Source organism: Ambystoma mexicanum, chromosome 1q (genome assembly GCF_040938575.1).
Source record: "Ambystoma mexicanum isolate Mex_15411 chromosome 1q, UKY_AmexF1_1, whole genome shotgun sequence".
In the NCBI taxonomy this organism is placed as follows: domain Eukaryota; kingdom Metazoa; phylum Chordata; class Amphibia; order Caudata; family Ambystomatidae; genus Ambystoma; species Ambystoma mexicanum.
Window position 1 is genome coordinate 1,127,293,474 of NC_090922.1, and position 19,362 is coordinate 1,127,312,835.

Sequence of the window (19,362 nt, forward strand, 5' to 3'; positions counted from 1 at the left end):
AATGGCCTGCCAGACTGTGCATTATCACCATCTGCACCCCTGCTAAACTAAGAGGGACTTGGTGCAGTTTGCAAAGTGTGAGTACCCTGAAGCATTCGGTGATTAACAAGACGAGACAGATTGTCCTTCATAGATGCAGCAGCATTGCTGGGGAGGAGAGATGTATGGCCAGGGAATGAGAGACACAAGAAAACATGAGTCCAATCCTGCTGTGCCTAATGACCCAAGCTACATCTCTCTGACGATGCCCAATGCGGCTGAAACATTTCTGGGGTCCATTGTGGTCTCGTGCAGAAGGCGTGTGTTCTAGCAGTTTTGCCTGGAATAGCCCTTTTTGGGGTGGGTCTAAGCCTGAATTTCATTTGATCTTTTCCCTTCTGCATGGCATGGCAGGCTGAAAAACTATTGTCCGGAGCGTTGCCCAGAGAAATGTCAGTGGTTGCGATTAAGTTAAAACATTCTAGCCTGCAACGTTCAGTTTTGATAAATAAACATGTTGGCAGACACGTAAAATGCATTTTCTTGAAACAAAGGTAGGGAGAGGGACTAGATACGAGTTGGTGGAGAACCAGGAAGTGTGGGTGGAAGATGCAGAGGGAAATGGCAACAACCTGCTTGAAGCACACGCATGCATTAGTAGAAATAGCATGTGTTCAAAGTTGGCTGATTGGCTGTGGCGGCATGACAGGGTGCTACTATAAAATTAGAAATATTGGACACATTAAAGAAGGTTAGAATTCAATGTATGAAGCAAATATGAATGTATAAAAAACATAAACTAGACACAAAAAATAGCAGCCTCTTTAATTGATAGCATAAATTCAGCAGTGTTGATGGAGTATATTGCATGTTATTACCATTTTTATTTCAACCTTCAATTTTCTTTTTTTAAATTCATTAATTTCAAGATTTTAACCAATGGGACATGCTTATTTCCACAACCAGTTACATCTGTAGAAACCATACCAATCTAACCCTCCCAGCTATCCCCTCCAGCTCCCACCACCCCGAGCCGGCATGAGACTAGGGCATGGTTGAGTCACGAGTTGGACAGTCACACACTGTAGTTTCCATCCCATTCTTATGGCATCACATTTGTGTTCGTCAGTGTTGCAATCAAATTCCCTCTTGGGACCATTAACCATGGGGGTGGGTGCTTCTTTGCCCAACTCACGCGTTCCTTTGTACATTCTCAGAAAATTCAGCCATTCACCCTCCTTTGAGTGTTTGGTATCATGCAGGGAGGCCGTAATGTTTTCCATCAAATAGATATCTTTTGCCTTGCATGCCTATTCCCTCTGAGATGGCAGTCTTTCCCTCTTCCACCCTATCACCAAGCAAGCTCTAGCTGCCAGCAGAAGGAAATGAGTCATGTGCCGGAGAGATTGTCACACCCTGTCCACCCCTTTCAGCCCAAATAGGACCATCAATGGGTCCAGCTGCCTAGTGAGGCTCTTCAACCTTCCATTTCAGTAGAAAAACATAGTGGCAGGCACGTACAGGGTACTTTAAAAAAAGAATAAGGGTGGGAATAGATAGGATTAGCTGGGGAATGGGAGTTTTGTGTGGATGGTGCAGAGAGGGAGAAGCCAACAGCTCATTTCAGACCCATACTTGCATCGGTAGATAAAGCATGTTCAAAGCTTCTTGATTGGCTGTGGCAGCATGATGCAGTGCTACTGTAAAATTAAAATATTTAACAAATTATAGAACTTTAGAATTCAGTGCATAAAGTGAGCATGAATGCAGAAAACACACATAAATTGGACAGAAAAGTACATAGCATCATCTTTTCTTTCTAGTATGAATTCAGCAGCTTTGATGGAGTATGTTGCTTTTTATTAGCCTTTCTATTTCAATAAACACAAGAAGGAATGGGATGCTGAATGTACACAGTAGTTATAAAACATGTTAAAAATGTTGACATTGTTCCAGAAGACCTCGTGGAAGGAGAGCCTCCCGGAATGATTTCTAGAGCATCTGCAATCTGGACCTATCCAGGGGGACCTCTCTTTACTGATCTGAATGTTAGTGCATTGATCTGATCTTGCCCCAATGTTGCTTTATGTCACTAGGAGCTCACTGTTAACTTCCCCAGAGAGTAAAGGGCATCCTCTTTTATTTTTGTTTCAAAACAGTAGGTGTTCCTTCTATACAGTGGAACAGATTTCCGTTTTGCCATACACCATGCCACAATGAAGTCACGCCCACTAGTTTGTAGATACTTTGCAAATTGGCTAATAACATAAAAATGGACAAGGATATATTTACTGCCTGAACTCTCAATGTTTTTCAGAGATGTCAGGCTCACGTGGTTTTGGTGTCGAACTGATTCATTTTATTTGGGTTCTTTGCATGCTGGCTACCTGCTGGAAAGTCTGGGCTAGCAAGCTCGCCTCGATTTGGTGGCCGTTTAAATATACTAACGTATAGTATAAGGTTGAAACTGATGCACACACTCATCTGAATGTTTACAATATTGATTCGCTTCTCCAAACAACGAGTTGGGGGCAGATCTCTTTCCACTGCAGGGGCCTCCCTCTGGAACAGCCTTCCTACCTCCCTGAAACTTGAGGAGAACCACCTCCGGTTCCGGAAGCACCTCAAAACCTTCCTCTTTGCCTCCGCTTTCTCTCCCCCTCTCCCCTGCTAATACTACTGAAACTGCACTGAATCTGCAACTGGGCCATTCACCGTTCTCGGCCCAGCCACTCTCCCCTGCACTGCCTCCACGGCAACCCCTGCACTACGGGACTGTGTCTGTATCCATACAGCCCCCCTTCCCAGCACTTGTTTGCACTTACCTCGCACTTGCCACCAGCTGGCCCTTGTTATTTATCCTGTATGCTGTATGCTTATAACCCTGTACTGCACTTTCCCCCATGCACTTTTCCCTTCCCCTCTACCCTTGCACTTGCGCGATCTGAATGACACCTGGCCTAGTAAGATCGTTGTCTGTCTCCCCTTGTTCCCCCCCCTGCCTCGTCGCGCCTTGAAACACTTGTGTATAGGCGCGTTACAAATGCCATATCATATCATATCATATCATATCTGACCATGGAAGATGGAGTTGGAGATAAGGAGCAGGATGTGTTTGTGTTTTGCAGCACTTTACTAACATTGACACCACCTTTATAGTGTTGTGATTTCATGGGAATGGTGCAGCTGCTATCCTTCCACGGGTCCTGTTAAGTTGAAAAGAAGGGCTGCATTTGGAGATACACCTTTGCTCTCACCCGTATTGTGTGGTTGTGGAATAGGTGTGCACTTCCTTCTACATGTCCCGACATGTGCCCATATGCCTTTTTTGGTTAGACCTTGAATTGGGAAACGTACACTACTTGGCTAGTTATAATTGGATTTCTAAGCACTTACCAAGTTTTGTAAACACTAAAGCTATTTTACGGTACTCTGGTGCTGACTTATTTGCATCAATATGCTTTGCAGTTTATAGCTCTCCTTATCCCTCCAACTACCTATACATTGCTTTGAATTATGGATATTTTTTTCATATCAGGAGCCAAATAAACTCTGAGACGTTAAACATTCCTGTATTATCAGGACACGACAAAGGTTCTCTATCGAGATCAGTCACCTTAAAGTTAAAGTGAACTATAACCAGCTCACAGGTTAAGAACCTATTCAGCATCTGTCCTTCTTCTCCCCTCTATCATCTCGCTCTTGTTTTTCCAATGCATTTATCTATACATGTCCAACGCTTGACGCTGACACTTCTGTCAGTTGGCTTGGCAAACCCAGTTCTCTCTTTTGTTACAGGGAGGGTTTCTTACAAACTAACCGGTGAACGCCTCCCTGTCACCAGGGCCCGCTTGAGCACCTCTCAATTCCATCAAGCAACCACAACCCAACCATATGTAGCGCCAGGTCAAGATACTGCCATCACTTGCTTGTAAACAGACTGCATACTACTTAAGCTTTCTCTTGTGCCTACTGATAACTAAACACAGTTAAGAGACAGGCATCCCAGCTAACAAATCCATAATCCCTCTTGATAACCTCATGTGTTTTCCCCCCCACTAAGTTGTTTTGTTCACTAACTAATCCCCCTTTCCTATCACCACCTCAACCCGAAAACTTTCTTTTATATCCACAGACCAAAGTCTGACAACACCAAGGCTGGGTCACAATACACTGCTTCTCAGACAAGGTTAGGTGCCGTAAAACAACTACGTGGTGATGGACGCAGTAAACATACTGAATAACATAACATTTGTGAAACCAACAATACATATTCAAGTGCACCTTAAAGTCTCGTGAGTTTATCTCCTAAAGCCAGCTTCGTTTATTCCACCCTTTGCCCACAGTCTTGTTTTTCCAATTGTTTGTCTTTGCTTCTTATCAAGTAACTCCCTAAATCCCTCTATGAAGAACCATTGAAATCATCAAAGCTTCAGGAGAAACATACTCCACAAGTCAATGTTTGTTATTGTAATGTTACACCAACTCACCATCAGAAGAAAAAAAAAAACATACTGAGAAGAAGAAGAGGATACAAGAAATTAAGATTACCCATTGGTTGGCAGCCAGCCATACTGGGACTAAGAGGATTGAGCAAGTGAGGAAGAGTGCTCATGAGAGAAAGAGAGACAAAGGACTACGGTTCTATGCTGGGGAGGGACCAGTACTTCCCCATAAAAACAGACGGACTAAGGTATTTTGTTGGTGGAACCCAGGAGGTTCAATGCTGCTGAGAAAGAGAGGCAGAATAAACACAGAGAGGGCAGAGAGCCAAACTGTGTATGCCCAAGAACGAAAACCGAATCAGTGGCGTTACCCTGACGAGGTGGACGGACTCATCCTCAAACAATGCAGAGGCCGCAAATGGAAAGGCTCAGCGGAGCCGCGCGCTGGAGTCAGGGAGAGAAGACACGCTAGATGAACAGAAGATAGGAGAGGCAGCACGACCCCATAGGAAGAACCAGTGACGCCAATCCATCAGAATAGAGGTAATGGGAGCAGCGGGGAACTCAGCAAGAAGATCCTCAGGGGACTAATCATACTCGCCCCAGTGGTTGTGAATACCTTAAAGAAAGTGAGGATTACAAAGGGAGTCGTCATACTCGTCTGAGTGGTTATACATACCTTAAAGGAAAGTAAAGAATATAAGGGGACTCACCATACTCATTCCAGTAGTTGTGAATACCTTAAAGAAAGTGAAGGGTACAAAGGGACTCATCATACTTGTCCCTTTGTACCCTTCACTTTCTGCTTGTGAATATCTTAAACAACGTGAAGGACAGTTCATTAAGTCCAGGAGTGGTTGAAGTGTGATCAAAATATAGAAAGCCATATAGAGACACTGCAAGACTCCAAATGGGATAAAGGTCAAGACCCTATTGTGAGAAACTAAGTAACTGTATTGAAAGCATTAAAGGGGAAGCAGAAAAGGTGGAATGATCCTTTACAAGAATTAAAGGATTTGATTCACATGGTGACCAAGAACGATTTGAGAATAGGCTATTAAAGCTGTAAGAAGCCTGTCCAGGAGAAGGAGGTCATTCTCCTGGACCCTTTCTTTTCTTTTGATATTTGATTAATGGTAGAGTTAGAATCGGATAGCTTTTGGACAGAGGACGGACCATTACTTTGGACTGCCTTACTGACGACATGGTCCATAGTTAGCTTTGTATTCGGTACGGCAAACCTTTGTGATAGGGACAGATAGGCCATTTCTTATTACTTTAATAAAAGGAAATTGTAAGAAAGCCACCATTTGGTCTGGCTCCTTCTTCTGACCTAGCACATAAGAGACTGAAGAAATGTTATGCGTCCAGCACTTCACGGCAACCTGAGTTGCGCAGATTAATGGTGCATGAGGATCACTGAGTGTTAGCATTGTCAGCAATCTGTGGAAATCTGCGTACGTAACGCCACACTGTCCTCATGTTTGATGTACCGTCAAGACTCTCCTCCAATTTCAAATTTACGTGAACGTATTTTCAAATAAATCCTATCCTTTTGATCTGTTCTGTGTAAACTTTGTCACACTTCTGATTTCAGTTTAGGCCTGGTTAACACGTCATTCTCTTTTGAGCAGCATGTCCCCTTCAAATGCTCATGCAATGTTATTGGGTATATATGTTTACATATTTATCTGAGGGACAAACTATGACATGTAATAATAAAAGTCTGATGGGCAGAGGATATTATGTGAAACAAATGTCTTCCATTCCACCTTTCTCTGCCATCAAAAGGGCAGGCATTCATTACTGAATTCAGGTTCAGGAGAATAGGACACTTTCCAATCGGTTTGTTTGGGTATTGTAACTTCAATCACTGATCATAAATTGATAGAATGTATGATACAACTCTAAGCAGTGTAGTGCTATCTACATATTTATGGCATTGTGTAGATAAATACTCCGGCATTAAATGCATAACACTGCAGATGGCATCCAATAAGGGCATGCCGCAAACACTACATTTTCATTTCATGAGACGGGAGCAAACCTCGTATTGAAAAGAGCCTTAAGGCACGTGCAGGATATCCTTGATCGCTCCCGAAACAAGCTTTAAACAAGCCCTTCCCGCAGGTTGTGGGATTCACACACCAGAGCCTGTTAGTTAATATCACCTTTGGGCCCTAATCGACTGCTCTTTATAGACAGGCAGTGTTATCACACAGATTATCTGTTCACCTGCTGTTGACAGCTGGTCTCGAGTGCAGTATTATGTGGTTTTAAGATTCCATTGCACACATTAAAGGGAATGCTTCATGCAAAAACAGGCACACGATTGATTGCTTTTCGGATAACATGCTCTTTACAACCTAAAATTGTAAGAAAGGGGTTACAAAATGCCCAATTACTCTAAAACAGCACACGACTAATGGTAAGAATAGTGACAAGCGAATACTCTTCTACAGGTATGAAAGATGTTCCTTCTCATTTAGTGAGACTAGGGTAGCAATTTGTTTAATTGTCTTATTTTTACATGTATGTGAATCTCAACCCTGAGTGCTCAAACCCTCACTGTTTTTTGTTCACGAGCACATCAATTACTTCACATCTGGGCAATGCTGCACCGAGGCCAGGCAGTTTAGCACTCATAGTCATGGTCAGTCAACTGGTTAAACATGTCATCTTTGCATTAATCTGTCAATGCAAATTTCATTTTGTAAAACCTCTGTGCACCAATGGAAAGCTGCCAGGTACCAGTGCACTGCATCTAAAACGGCAACATGAAAGAAGTCTACAGCTTTAGAGAACGGCTCGTGGGCATGGCGTCTCTGTAACGGCGAGCATTGCAACAGATTGCAGAGAAGTGCAATTGTTATTTAAACGCAGATACAGTTTTAATGTAAGAGCTAATGTGTGTATTTACAATGCTGTTCATTTTCAAGGTTCAGATATGATATGATAGGTTATTTATAACGCGCTTAATATCCAGAGGTTTCTAAGCGCGACCCGGGGATCGAACCCGTGTTGCTCCGTGTCGTCTTGCTTCCAGGCAAGCATGGTGCACCTGAGCTATCCTCCCGATGCCTGCTTTTGCCACAGCATATGTTTTCTGTAGTTGGTGAAGACATTTGGACTGCCACACGTATGCTCCCCTAATGCAGTTTTGTTGGACAATTTTGCACTGGCAATGCCGTTTTGCACTGTAGTCATTTGCACATGTTTAGTGAAGTTATCAGTGAGTGCAAATGTTGGTGCAAAAATGCCAATCACTGGCGAAAAAGGTTGCCTGGCACCGAGAAACGTTGTGAGTTAGTATCTGGACTATTGGTCACATGTGTTCATTTCTGAGTTGACAGCCAACGGCCTTTGCTTTCTTGCAGTGTTAAGTCCTAAAGTCTTGGGAATTGCCATAGCACGCTATGACTTTTGTGCACGGGACATGCGAGAGCTGTCTTTGTTGAGAGGCGACGTTGTGAAGATTTACACCAAGATGACGGCCAATGGATGGTGGAGGGGTGAAACGAATGGAAGGGTAAGCGCTGCTAACTCAGCAGAGTGTGCATGTGAAAGACGGGGGGGGGGTAGCTTTCATCTCGGTGTGTCATAATATTAAGGGCATGAGCAGAACTCCATTACTGATATATGAATGCATGTATGTATTGGATTTGTACAGCACAAGCCAACCCGGAAAGCAACAGGATGCTGGGTACGGGCAACAGTAGAATGGATGATCTTTGGTGGGGAGAATAGAAGTAGTGTGAACCAATCAGAGGCTGGTGGGAATTTCTTTGACGTGTCGGGTCCACAGGGCCATATATATACATACACAAATGCATAATAGTTGAGCAGTCGAAGGTGAGTATCAAGTTCCATAGCAAACCCGGAAATTGAATTGCTAATAACTTTTGACCTGCATGATGGATTTGGCTGATATTTTGCAAACAAAACGATTGCCATAGGGCCCCTTGCCCCAGACTGGAAAATGTGTTATAAAATGAAAAGGTTATTAAGAAAGAAAAGAAACACCATTTCAGCACAGCGCACAGTAAAAACCACTGGACAGAATTTGACCAGATACAAAACAACTGGGGCACACGTTGACTCCATTTCAGTGAGGTTTCGGGGGTTATTTCATCTACTAGTTAAACTACAGGACAGAGTAGGGGAGTTCCCTTCTCTCCAAATTAAAGCTACGTATGTGTCCCAAAATGCTTCAGCAAGGCTTTCCAGAGAGGAAAGGGGGTTAGCCGAAAATGAAAAGTGCAACAAAAAAAAGACATTTGGAGAAGGAAACAGGATGAAATGGCTAGAAGTGGGAAGGGGGAAGAGGACACCATGTGAAATTGGGGAATTGGGGGGAGGGTATGGGGACCAATTTGAGGTTGAAAATGTTTGCATAACTGCGGGAATAGCATGGAAAACCCACAGGATATTTGGGGTTATAATAGAAGACGTGATCGGGAATGAAAGTGCATTGCACGAAACAAAGAGTGATATGGGTTAAGAGGAGAGGGCTAGGGAGGGAGAAAGCACCTGAGGGGATTGTGGGAACCATGGGAAGAGGAGTGGGGCACTTGGTGAGTGCCTGTGAGGGTGGGGAAGAGATTTGGATTGTTGGTATAACCACGGTTATACCCGGGATAACCCAGGTTATGGGTAGTTCAATGGCATAACCCTTGGTATCAGAAAAGAGTAAAAAAAAAGAAAACCTATTGGTGCAACATGGACATTGGGCATGACCAAAGGCTGTGTACACTGGCCATGGCTGAAAGTCATGGCTAGTGGGCCCAAAGGAAACCTATAGGTGGAAAATGTACAGTGGCCATGGCAGGGGCCTTAAGAAAACCTATTTGTGAAACATGTACAGTGACTATGGCGTGGGCCCTAAGAAAACCTATAGGTGGAACAACATGTATAGTAGGCGCGGATGAAGGCCATGACTAGTGGGCCTTAAAGATAGCAATTGGGCAACATGTAAAGTGGCCATGGTGTGGACCCTAAGGAAACATGTAGGAGGACCATGTATAGTAGGCACAGATGAAGGCCATGACTAGTCGGCCCTAAAGGAGCCTATTATTGGAACATGTAGAGTGGGCACGGCTGAAGACTTGTTTGGTGTCTCTCAGCCCATGCTGGGGCTGGGTTTCTTTCACCGTGTTTTAGGATCAGATTTTTCTCTCCCGCCTTGGAGTCTGGTTTCTCTCAACCCACCATGGGGTTCGGTTGCTATCACATTACCTCGGGTTCTGGTTTCCCCTCACCACGCCTTGTGGTCTGGTTTCTGTCGCCCCATCTTGGGGCTCTGGTTTCTCTACCCTGCAACGGGGGACTGGTTTCTCTCATTCCACTTTGTGTCCGATTTCCCTCACCCTGACCTGCGGTCTGATGTCTCTCACCCCGCCTTCAGGTTTTGTGTCTCTCACCCCAACTTTAGGTCTGATGTCTCTCACCCCACCCCAACCTGGTGTCTGGTTGGGCCTTTCCACCCTCCTCCCAGCTCCCTGGAGCTACTTTGTATCTTCTATCTCTGTGTAAAAGGCTGACACAGCTTTTCTCTTACGGCTCCTTCACAGTCTTCTTACCAAGCTGGCGCTCCCTTCCCACTGTCTTCTGGCAGGGCTTTGGAATTGTTTACGTTGGTTACTTGCTACAGACTCTTGTGAGCCTGACTTCTCCATTCGGTGTCTCAGCAGGATTGCTGTGCGATCCACAGGCTTGACCACGGTTCCATTAATCACACCAGGCTTCCGCTGGCTTCTCCATGCCACAACTCCCAGGAAGAGGTCTTTCCACCTCCCCAGCTCACCGGCACCGCCCTACCTGTCTAGCAATGCTGATTGGGTCTTTATTCTCCCACAACCATGGGGTGGTCTGTTCTCTCTCTTCTGAGGTGTTGATAGTGCCTTCAAAGGGTAAGATACCATACGAGTAATTGGTATAGCAAGTAATTCATTATACAGTTTAGCTCAGAAATAACCACCAAAACTATTACTGAGACAATGGAGGATACCACATATCCCTGTTTAGTGATTGGCTTTACTCTAAGAGGGGGTGGGGGCTGTTGCCCCAATGGTATCCCGATTGTTCTGTCCTCTATGGGGTGTTAAGCTTAGCAGGCTCACCTCCATAGTCTCCTGCGGTGTCCCTCCAGGATGCTGCCACTCTCCCACCCTGTACATCATGTACACAAAACCCCTCTTCAACCAACTAGACAGTCTTGACATCTCTTATACCCACTTTGCCGATGACATGCAGGTCCTCCTCAAACTCACTGACACCTATGAACTAGACTCTTCCAACATCAACCACACCTACAGCATCACCCAGGTATGGAGGTATCATGTAATAAAATTGTGGCAAAAATCTCACCGGTAAAAGAAATTGTTGCAAAAATGCTGTGGTTTGACCAGGTAAAGGTATACCCCATTATACCATTTAAGGGGAGCAGGGTTTGCGGGGGTGTGGTGGCAAACCCACAGCATTTTTGCCGCAATATTTTGTATACAGGGCCATGTTTGCCACAATTTTAAGACATGGAACCGGTATGGATGGCAACCCACCAGCTCTGTCTGAATGATAATAAGACAGAGTTCCTCATTGTGGGCTCCCCACACTGCCTCAACACTCCTTCACTTCTTTCTGCATTGATGGGAACACTACCCATGTAACATCCCACTTCAAAACGCTTGGAGTCTGTCTTGATGCAGAACTAAACATGCAAAAGCATGTTAAGGCAGTGGCCTCATCAACTGCCTACTTTACCAAACTTATCAACGTCTCTAGAAAATTCTTCACCACCAGTAACTGCCTCACCCTAGCCAGGGCCATCATTGTCAGTAAACTTGACTATTGCAACACTATCCTCTCTGGAACTTCAACTAAAAACCTAAACAAACTTCAGTTGTTTCAAAATAAAGCCCTCAGAGTAGCCTGGGTCCAGAAACGATCAGACCACATCCTGCAAGTTGGACGCGAGGCAAACTGGCTCCCCATTATAGCACGTATTGAGTTCAAATTCCTCACTATCATGCATTGCTGCATTCACAACACTGCCCCCTCTACTTATCCAGCCGGATCACTAAACAAAACACCACTCGTAGTTTACGCTCCTTCTCTTCTTCCACACTCTTCACCCCAGGTTCAACAGAAAGAGAGCTGGGGGCTCAGCTTCACTGCCATCGCCCCCACCTCTGGAACACCTTAGCCCCTCGTATACAAGGAAAACCTTCACACCCTCTCTTACGAAAAAAAAATGAAAACAATATTGCTTAACAAATACATGCAACTGCTTATACTGTTCTATGTGAATAACTACAACTGCATCGGCATTGCCCACAGCATGTTCTATCACTTGTAACACAGTTATAACATCTACTACCTGTACTGTACCATTCCTCTAGTGCAGTGATACTTCCGGGTAGGGGCCCTACCAACAAATTAATTAATTAATTAATTCGTTAGTTAGTTAAAGGGGGTGTCTCCCCCTTGGGAAGAGTTGACACATTTCCTGGATTCACCACACAAGGCTGCATGCTCCCCAGGTTCCTCTGTGTCAGTTATGGTTCTTCCTGATCCTCCTGACCTTCAGAAGTCTTCTGACTCATCAGATGGAATCCCCAAGCTGTTAAATTCAAGCCTTACATCCACTTCCTAAACTTCCCAATCAAGGGGTCCAGTAGCCAATATGACCCATGGTTCCAGGTGGCTGTCCATCTTTTCCTAGGGTATGTGTGTACCTCTGATATCACCCTTTTTTGTGTATTTGTCCTACCAGCAAGTGTTGCCCGAGGTGAAACAGCCTTTGGGAGGTGGAGTGGAGAGGAGACAGGGCTGATAATAGAGGGTCTGTCATCTCACAGGCAGTGGATGTGGGGCAGGGATGACAATGGGGGTTTGTCTGCTACTAGAAGAGCCGGCTGGATCTTCAGAGGGAGACGCACAGGAATTCCTCCTGCTTGGGGTGGTGGAAGGTAATGGAAAGGTGTCTGTGTTGGACCAGATTACCCTAGCTGACCTACAGAAAGCGGACATCATAGCTGTGGTTACCATAGAATGTTTTGCTCGGCAATGCCTTCATCAGCTTGGCATTGAAGAGGGCGCAGCAGAGGCATGGTGATGCACAGAGATGGATGAGGAGAATAGTGATGGTGGTGCAGGAGCAATAGATGGATGAGTCACAGGTGGTTTCCCAGCAGATGGCTCAGGAGGAGGATGAGACTGAGGTCTCGGCACCTGCATCTACCTTTTCAGGGGTGGAAAGGTAGGCACATGCACCCCTTGTTAAGTTTCAGGTGGGACATAGGACATTCTGTCTTGGCCCAAACAGTGCCCACCATCCTATTGGCCTGGGACTACTTTAGCTTGATGGAGGGGAAGACTGTGAGGGAAGAAGCAATGCACTATGATACGCATTTTATGACATGAGCTAGTGAGATTGGGCGTAGCCGTGGAGGTTTGCTCCTTGGAAACCACTCTAAACGCACACTCGTTTAATGGAGGCATGGACAGACTAATCGTATTGTAAGCATGGCTATCTGCGCTACACGCATACCGTACCGTAAAACAATGCACCAGCAGGGCCTTACTGCTGCCACCACCCACACTAAAGCGTGTTTATTGTAGTGGTGGTAGCCCTGTTGGTGATGCATTATTTGGACAGGCACAGATGGACTGAGTGATACCCTCTTGTGGAGGACTGGCTGGACGATGGGAAAGAAGCTTAAGGAGGATACATTTTAGTGAGGACTTAATGAGTTAATTGGACTTAACAGTTGATGAGTTAATTGGTTTTATGAGCTAATACACACAAGAATCAAGTGAATGAACCAAATGGTATCCCATAATAGCACATTGGTGAGATAGATGAGTTTGCAACACTGTCCGCAAATCCTCTGAAGGAAGAACCAGAACTAAAATAAACTCTAGTCCACCTGTAACTACATATTTATAATTGTCATCCACACGCACAACAGTGCCAGCTAGAGATGCTCCTTTGCATTATCCCTGTCTTCGACAGGTTGGAAAGGTATAGAAAATGAATCAATTTCAATGGGCTGGCTAAAATAGAAGCCAAACATATAAGACATGCTAAGTAATTTTACACAACAAATATTCTGGCAAGACTGTTTGAACATCATACTTGGTTTGTTCTGCAAATTTGTCATCTTGCCAGTGATGGCCTGGGAGGGTGGTGTTTTTTCTTTTCATAAAGTGACTGTTTATATAATTGGAACAAGAGAGTAGTTCATGTCATAGGGGCCTGAAAATGCACCACATCAAATCATTGCAGTTTGAACTTGGGACATGCGTTTCCAGCTTTCATGCTCTTGTGTAGCAACCAGGTCGGTAGTATTCAATAAATACTTTTGCAAACAACTCTGATTTCGCAGGGAGAGCTGTAAACATACTACCAAGAGGGTTGGGGGGGGAGGGGGGCTACTGTCTGTCCTGTTGACTGGTGGCTCTTTTGTGCAATACTTGGTGATTGCAAAATAGCAATGGGCCGTACTCAAGAACAGTAGTACCACACATGCTAATGACATCTCTAACGATCAACCACACATGCTAATGACATCTCTAACGATCGCATTCAGTCACCACTACTGCAGTCAGTCAGTCGTGTGATTGTACTAAAACAGCAACCTTTTCTGCGGAAGCAGTTTGGTGACTGGCCACTGGTGCGAGGTGTTGCAGTAAAGGTGTTCTGGGTTATTCCCAATTATGTGCATGGTGTTGCATCACATGGTACCGCAAAGGTGTGGACCCCAACTTGGTCTAAACCTGTCGCTGCCAGACACTTTTACTATGCAGAGCGTAGGTGGTGAAATGTTCTTGTCATTGGCCCTGCAGCATGAAAAACTACCAAACTTTGGACTTACTTGCTGGATCAAATAGATGTTCCCTCCTGTGGTCATCTGGCTTCAGAGGTGACATTAAGAGAGTACTGTGGGTGCCACACGCTGACATCTCACACATTCAGAACTTTGAAAGACGTATGTACAATTATGAAAGAGTAGGTTTGTCCTTTCCGCCCATCTCTTTAACCCTTGCATTGTCCTCCTCCTCCTCAGTAATACTGCTGTCCAAAATCATGTGTTGCACCCTGGACTCGGATGGTGCAATATGGTTTGAGATAGAAAGGGCCTCCAACAAGACGTCAGTCAAAGAAAAGCTCAACAACGTATTAGAAAATGTACAGTTGAACCTTGAGGCGGAGCCAGGTGCACCTAAGAAAAAGAAGAGGTTTTGGGACAGTTGGATTATTCACTCTCCACCATTTGCATAATCGACCAATTGAACCATGAACTAGAATTTCCCAATTGTCTTGGAATTGACAAGTATTTGGTTAGATATATGGATTATAAAAACATGTTCTATCTTGATGCCTCCCATACTGTTTTAATAGGATAATTTTCATCTGCTTAGCAACATTTACAGTCAGGGACTGTGGGCCCAAGAATGTTTCATATAGTGATGACTCTGAGTCAGTCCCAATGGATCCCGTCAGCTATTTTCCCGGGCTAGCTGACATGCAGCCACTCCATGTTTCTTTCCATATGCAGCTGAACAGAAAACCTCCCCATCCATTGCTTTTTTAATGTTTTCTGTCAAGCATATCAAGAGGTGTGTCCTGCATGCATGGCACTCACGACATTATTTTACATATATGCAATCATATTTGCAATTTAACAGGCACATTGTTACGCTCATCTGGATTCCACAGGGACGTCGAACGAAGCTGGACTGCTGCGGTCTCCACCAGTGTGACTCGTAGCGAAGTGATGATCGACGGCACTTGCCCACTCAGTTTTGTCTGCCTGGCCTGCAGGAATATTTCCTAGAAGCAGTAAAGGGGATTAGCCACCCGTGGTAGAGAGGTTACACTAACACTATTTTCCCTGAAAACCTCCAGTATTCCCCTTCTTAAAGTCTCACCTTATTGTTTGGAAGGATGAACTCTCCATCCTGTGTGGAGTGCAGGGGCGCGTAGAAGTTCAGTTACTTCACTGATCCGAAGGTATTTGGCAGAGTTCCAGACAACAATGACTCTGAGGTAAGTAGTGTGTAAACCGAATGTATAGTTCTTTTAGAGTTCAAATGTCTGTTAATTCACTCTTGCTCCTTTCATAGCTTTTCCCTTGCAGCATGATTCAAGGAGTGAGTTTGCCTCGATGGATGAAGGTAGCGCTTAGGTAAGAGTCAGTTTGTAACAAGCAGTATCTAGCAAGTAATGTTGTTCCAAATGTAATTGACCAATAGTTCTCTATCTTCTTTGCAGGTGCGGCGCCTTGCCGAAAATGTCTCACATAGGATGGTGACCAGCGCTGCCTCGAGCGTTAAAATTCCAAGTAAGTATCTTGCGGTAAGTAAAAGAATGTCTTTGGTGGCACCCCGCTCACCTTTTGTTTGTTCTTGTCTTTTCAGATCCTGATGTTTCGGGCGGCGATTCAACGGGTGCTGCGCCTGGTCGTGGAGATGCTCCGAAGACAGGTGAGTGTGGTGTGGCGCTGCAGCTGGCAATGCAACGCGGTTTATTTTAATGTCTTTTTTCTTTATCCACAGGTGCGGCTGCTCCAGGAAAAGATGATGACCAAATCTCCTTGTTCTAACCTTCTCTTCTTCTTTCCTTTTCTTTAGTATCGGCTTCGGACACAAGACGGGTGTGGCTGTTGACTGGATGCTGGACTGCAGACACGGTGAGCGTTACACTGCTTAGATGCAGAATAACGCAAAGCGTGTGCTGCTCTTCGGGCGTGGTTTAAATAGCATCAAAAAAGTAGTTCCCAGGTAAGAAATTCCAGTACCACACGCAAGCAGCAAAATAGTTCCTAAAGGAAAGTAGTCCCTTCATGGCCTCATGATGGCCTGTACATGAGTTCTTGCAGGATGACCTACGGCGCCAGGACTGATCCCATATAGCCCCTAGGCGGGGTTTTGGGAATTCCTGTGTCTTCTTGGGTGCCTGTTCCCTGGACAGATGGACCTGTTCCGGAGGTCTGGGGGCAGGCATTGTGACAGCACTCCCCCCAAAGCCCCTCCTAAGGCTGTTCTCCTCACTGGTCCCGGTTTGTCTGGGAAATTCTGGTGGAACCTTTTCACAAATCGAGGTGCATGAATATTGTCACTTGGTTCCCATGACCTTTCTTGTGGACCACAACCTTTCCAGTCAACCAGATAAAAAAGTCTTGATTTGACTATTTTTGAGTCCAAAATATTCTTTACTTCAAATTCTGGTTCCCCGTCTATTAGGATGGGGTTAGGTGGTTTAGTTAGCCTTGTCCCTGGTTGTACTGGCTTTAGAAGTGAAATATGAAAGACTGGGTGAATTTGCATATTTGACAGTAACTCCAATTTGACAGCCATGGGATTAATAATGGCTTTAATAGTGTAAGGTCCCAAATACTTGGTGTTAAAGGTTCGAGTCCCCTTTAAAGGTATGTGTCTTGAAGCCAGCCAAACTTGGTCTCCTATCTGATATTTCGGAGCTTCGCTTCTATGTTGATCTGCGGTTTTCTTGTATCTCTCTTTAGCCTGTTTCAAATGTTCAGTTGCCTTTTTAAAAGCTTGTGTAATAGTGGCGTGTAGATGGTTCACGGCGGGCATCTCTAAGTGTTGGGGCGAATCGAGTTCAGAGGTTCGAGGATATCGCCCATATATAGTATAAAATGGGCTTTGTCCTGTTCCTGAGTGCAATGCGTTGTTGTATGCATATTTGGATATCCACAAAATTTCCTTCCAATTGCCTTCGGTTTGGTGTAACATGAACTGTAGTTATTGCTCTAGTGTCTGACTGGTCGTCTCAGTTTGACCATCGGTTTGAGGATGGTGGCTGGTTGATAGTCTAACGTCGATTTGGGCCAATTGACAGCATTTCCTCCAAAACTGAGAAATGAACTGACTTCCCCGGTCGGAAACCAATACGGAGGGGAATCCATGTATTCGGACGATATGTTCTAGAAATTCCTCGGCCAAGATCGAGGCTGAAGGTAGACCCTTTAATTGAATGAAATTAGCCATTTTGGAAACAAGGTCCACTATAACTAGGATGGTATTATACCCATTACATGGGGGAAGATCACTAATAGATTCAAGGGATGAGGTATGCCAAGGCATAGGCGGAATGTCCAAAGGTTGTAATAGGCCTGCTGGTTTCCTTTTCTGGGTCTTATTTTGGGCACAAATACCGCAAGACAAAACAAATAACTTAATGTCTTTCCACCAAGTAGGCCACCAGAATTGTCTTTTGATCTTGGCCTCGGTTTTAGCGATCCCAGGATGCCCTTCTATCAAAGACTCATGGTAATTGGAGATAACATGTTCTTGTAATTCTTTATTTGGTAGGGAAAGACGTCCTTGATATTATGGTAGGTGATCAGTGACTAGATAATCTTTGCCTTTGTTCAACCAGCTTTTTAAGGCTGCAGGGTCGAAAAGCTGTTGAATCTTTTTATGGATGTCGTCCAGAGTCTGTAGAGTGGTTATACCAAGAATTCTTCTCTCCGAAATTATGGGTACTGGTTCTGGATTTGAATAAGCTTCTCCCATTCCAATACGAGATAAGGCATCTGTTTTGCCATTTCGACAACCTGGTTGGTAAGTAATCACGAAATCATATTCCACAAAGAATAAGGCCCATCTAAGTTGGCGTGACGATTGAGCCTTGGCTGTCTTTAAATATTGTAAGTTCCTGTTATCCGTGATTACGGTGATGGTGTGTCGAGCTCCGAGAAGATAATGCCGCCAGGCTTTGAACGCCGACTTGATAGCTAGTAGTTCCTTGTTGGTAACTGCATAGTTTAACTCTGGTGCTGAAAATTTCTGTGACCAGAACGCCACCAGGTGAAGTTGACCAGTTTCTGGATCCTTTTGGGAAAGGACAGCTCCCATGGCTAAGCTGAATGCATCAGTTTCAACCACATACAGAAGTTCTGGACGTGGGTACTTTAAAACAGGAGCTGAAGTAAATTTCTCTTTTAGGTCTTGGAAGGCCTTTTCAGCTTCTTCTGTCCACTGGAAGCGTTTATTTTTCCGCAAAAGCGCTGTGATGGGGTGTGCAAGATGTGAAAAACCAGGAATGAATCTGCGGTAAAAGTTTGCAAATCCAAGCATACTCTGTACCCCTTTAATCGAGGTAGGTGAGGGCCACTTGAGGATTGCATCCACCTTTCGTGAATCCATTCAAACTCCATTTGGGGTCAGGATAAATCCAAATAATTCAACTTCCGAAGTATGAAAAACACACTTTTCCAATTTCGCATATAATTTATGCTGGCGTAGTTTTTCTAGTACAGCACGAACGTGCTTCACATGGTCTGATTCAGATGAAGAGTATACTAAGATGTCATCTATGTATACAACAACACAGACGTCTATGAGTTCGCGAAGGACATTGTTCATAAAATACTGGAAGGCTGCCGGTGCGTTGCAAAGCCCGAAAGGCATCACCTGGTAAGCAAACAAACCGTATTTGGTACGGAAGGCAGTCTTCCATTCGTCGCCTTTTTTCACTCGTACCAGATGATACGCCCCTTGGAGGTCCAACTTAGTGTAGATACGAGCATCCTTTACTTGGTCCAGTAGTTCTGGGATCAGGGGCAACGGGTATCAGTTTTTTACCGTTATTTGGTTTAATGCGCATTAGTCAATACAAGTCCTAAGGTCACCTTCCTTTTTAGGGACGAAGAATAAAGACGATGCTGCCGGAGACTTGGACGGGCGAATGAAGCCATTAGCGAGGTATGGATCCAAATATTGCCGTAAATGAAGATTTTCAGGTTCAGTGAGGGCGTAGATTCTGCTGCATGGATTTTGAGCACCGGGTAGGAGGTCGATCTGGCAATTATATGATCTGTGGGGTGGTAACATGTTTGCTTGGTCTTTCTGGAAAACATCCTGAAATTCCTGGTATTCCTGGGGTAACTGAGTTATCGGATTCGTGACC

At 44.7% G+C, this 19,362-nt stretch overlaps 1 protein-coding gene across 3 annotated transcripts in view; it reads left to right on the forward strand.

Moving 5' to 3' along the window:
• The window catches only part of VAV3 (vav guanine nucleotide exchange factor 3), a 1,781,337-nt gene that overhangs the window by 1,747,140 nt on the left and 14,835 nt on the right, over positions 1-19,362 (forward strand). For 2 of the 3 annotated variants that reach the window (XM_069641873.1, XM_069641874.1), the window contains one exon: positions 7,802-7,953. The exons of the other annotated variant lie outside the window; for it this stretch is intronic. In XM_069641873.1, coding sequence (XP_069497974.1) covers positions 7,802-7,953 — 152 coding nt within the window. The remainder of the gene's footprint in view (positions 1-7,801; positions 7,954-19,362) is intronic. 3 annotated transcript variants of the gene reach the window in all.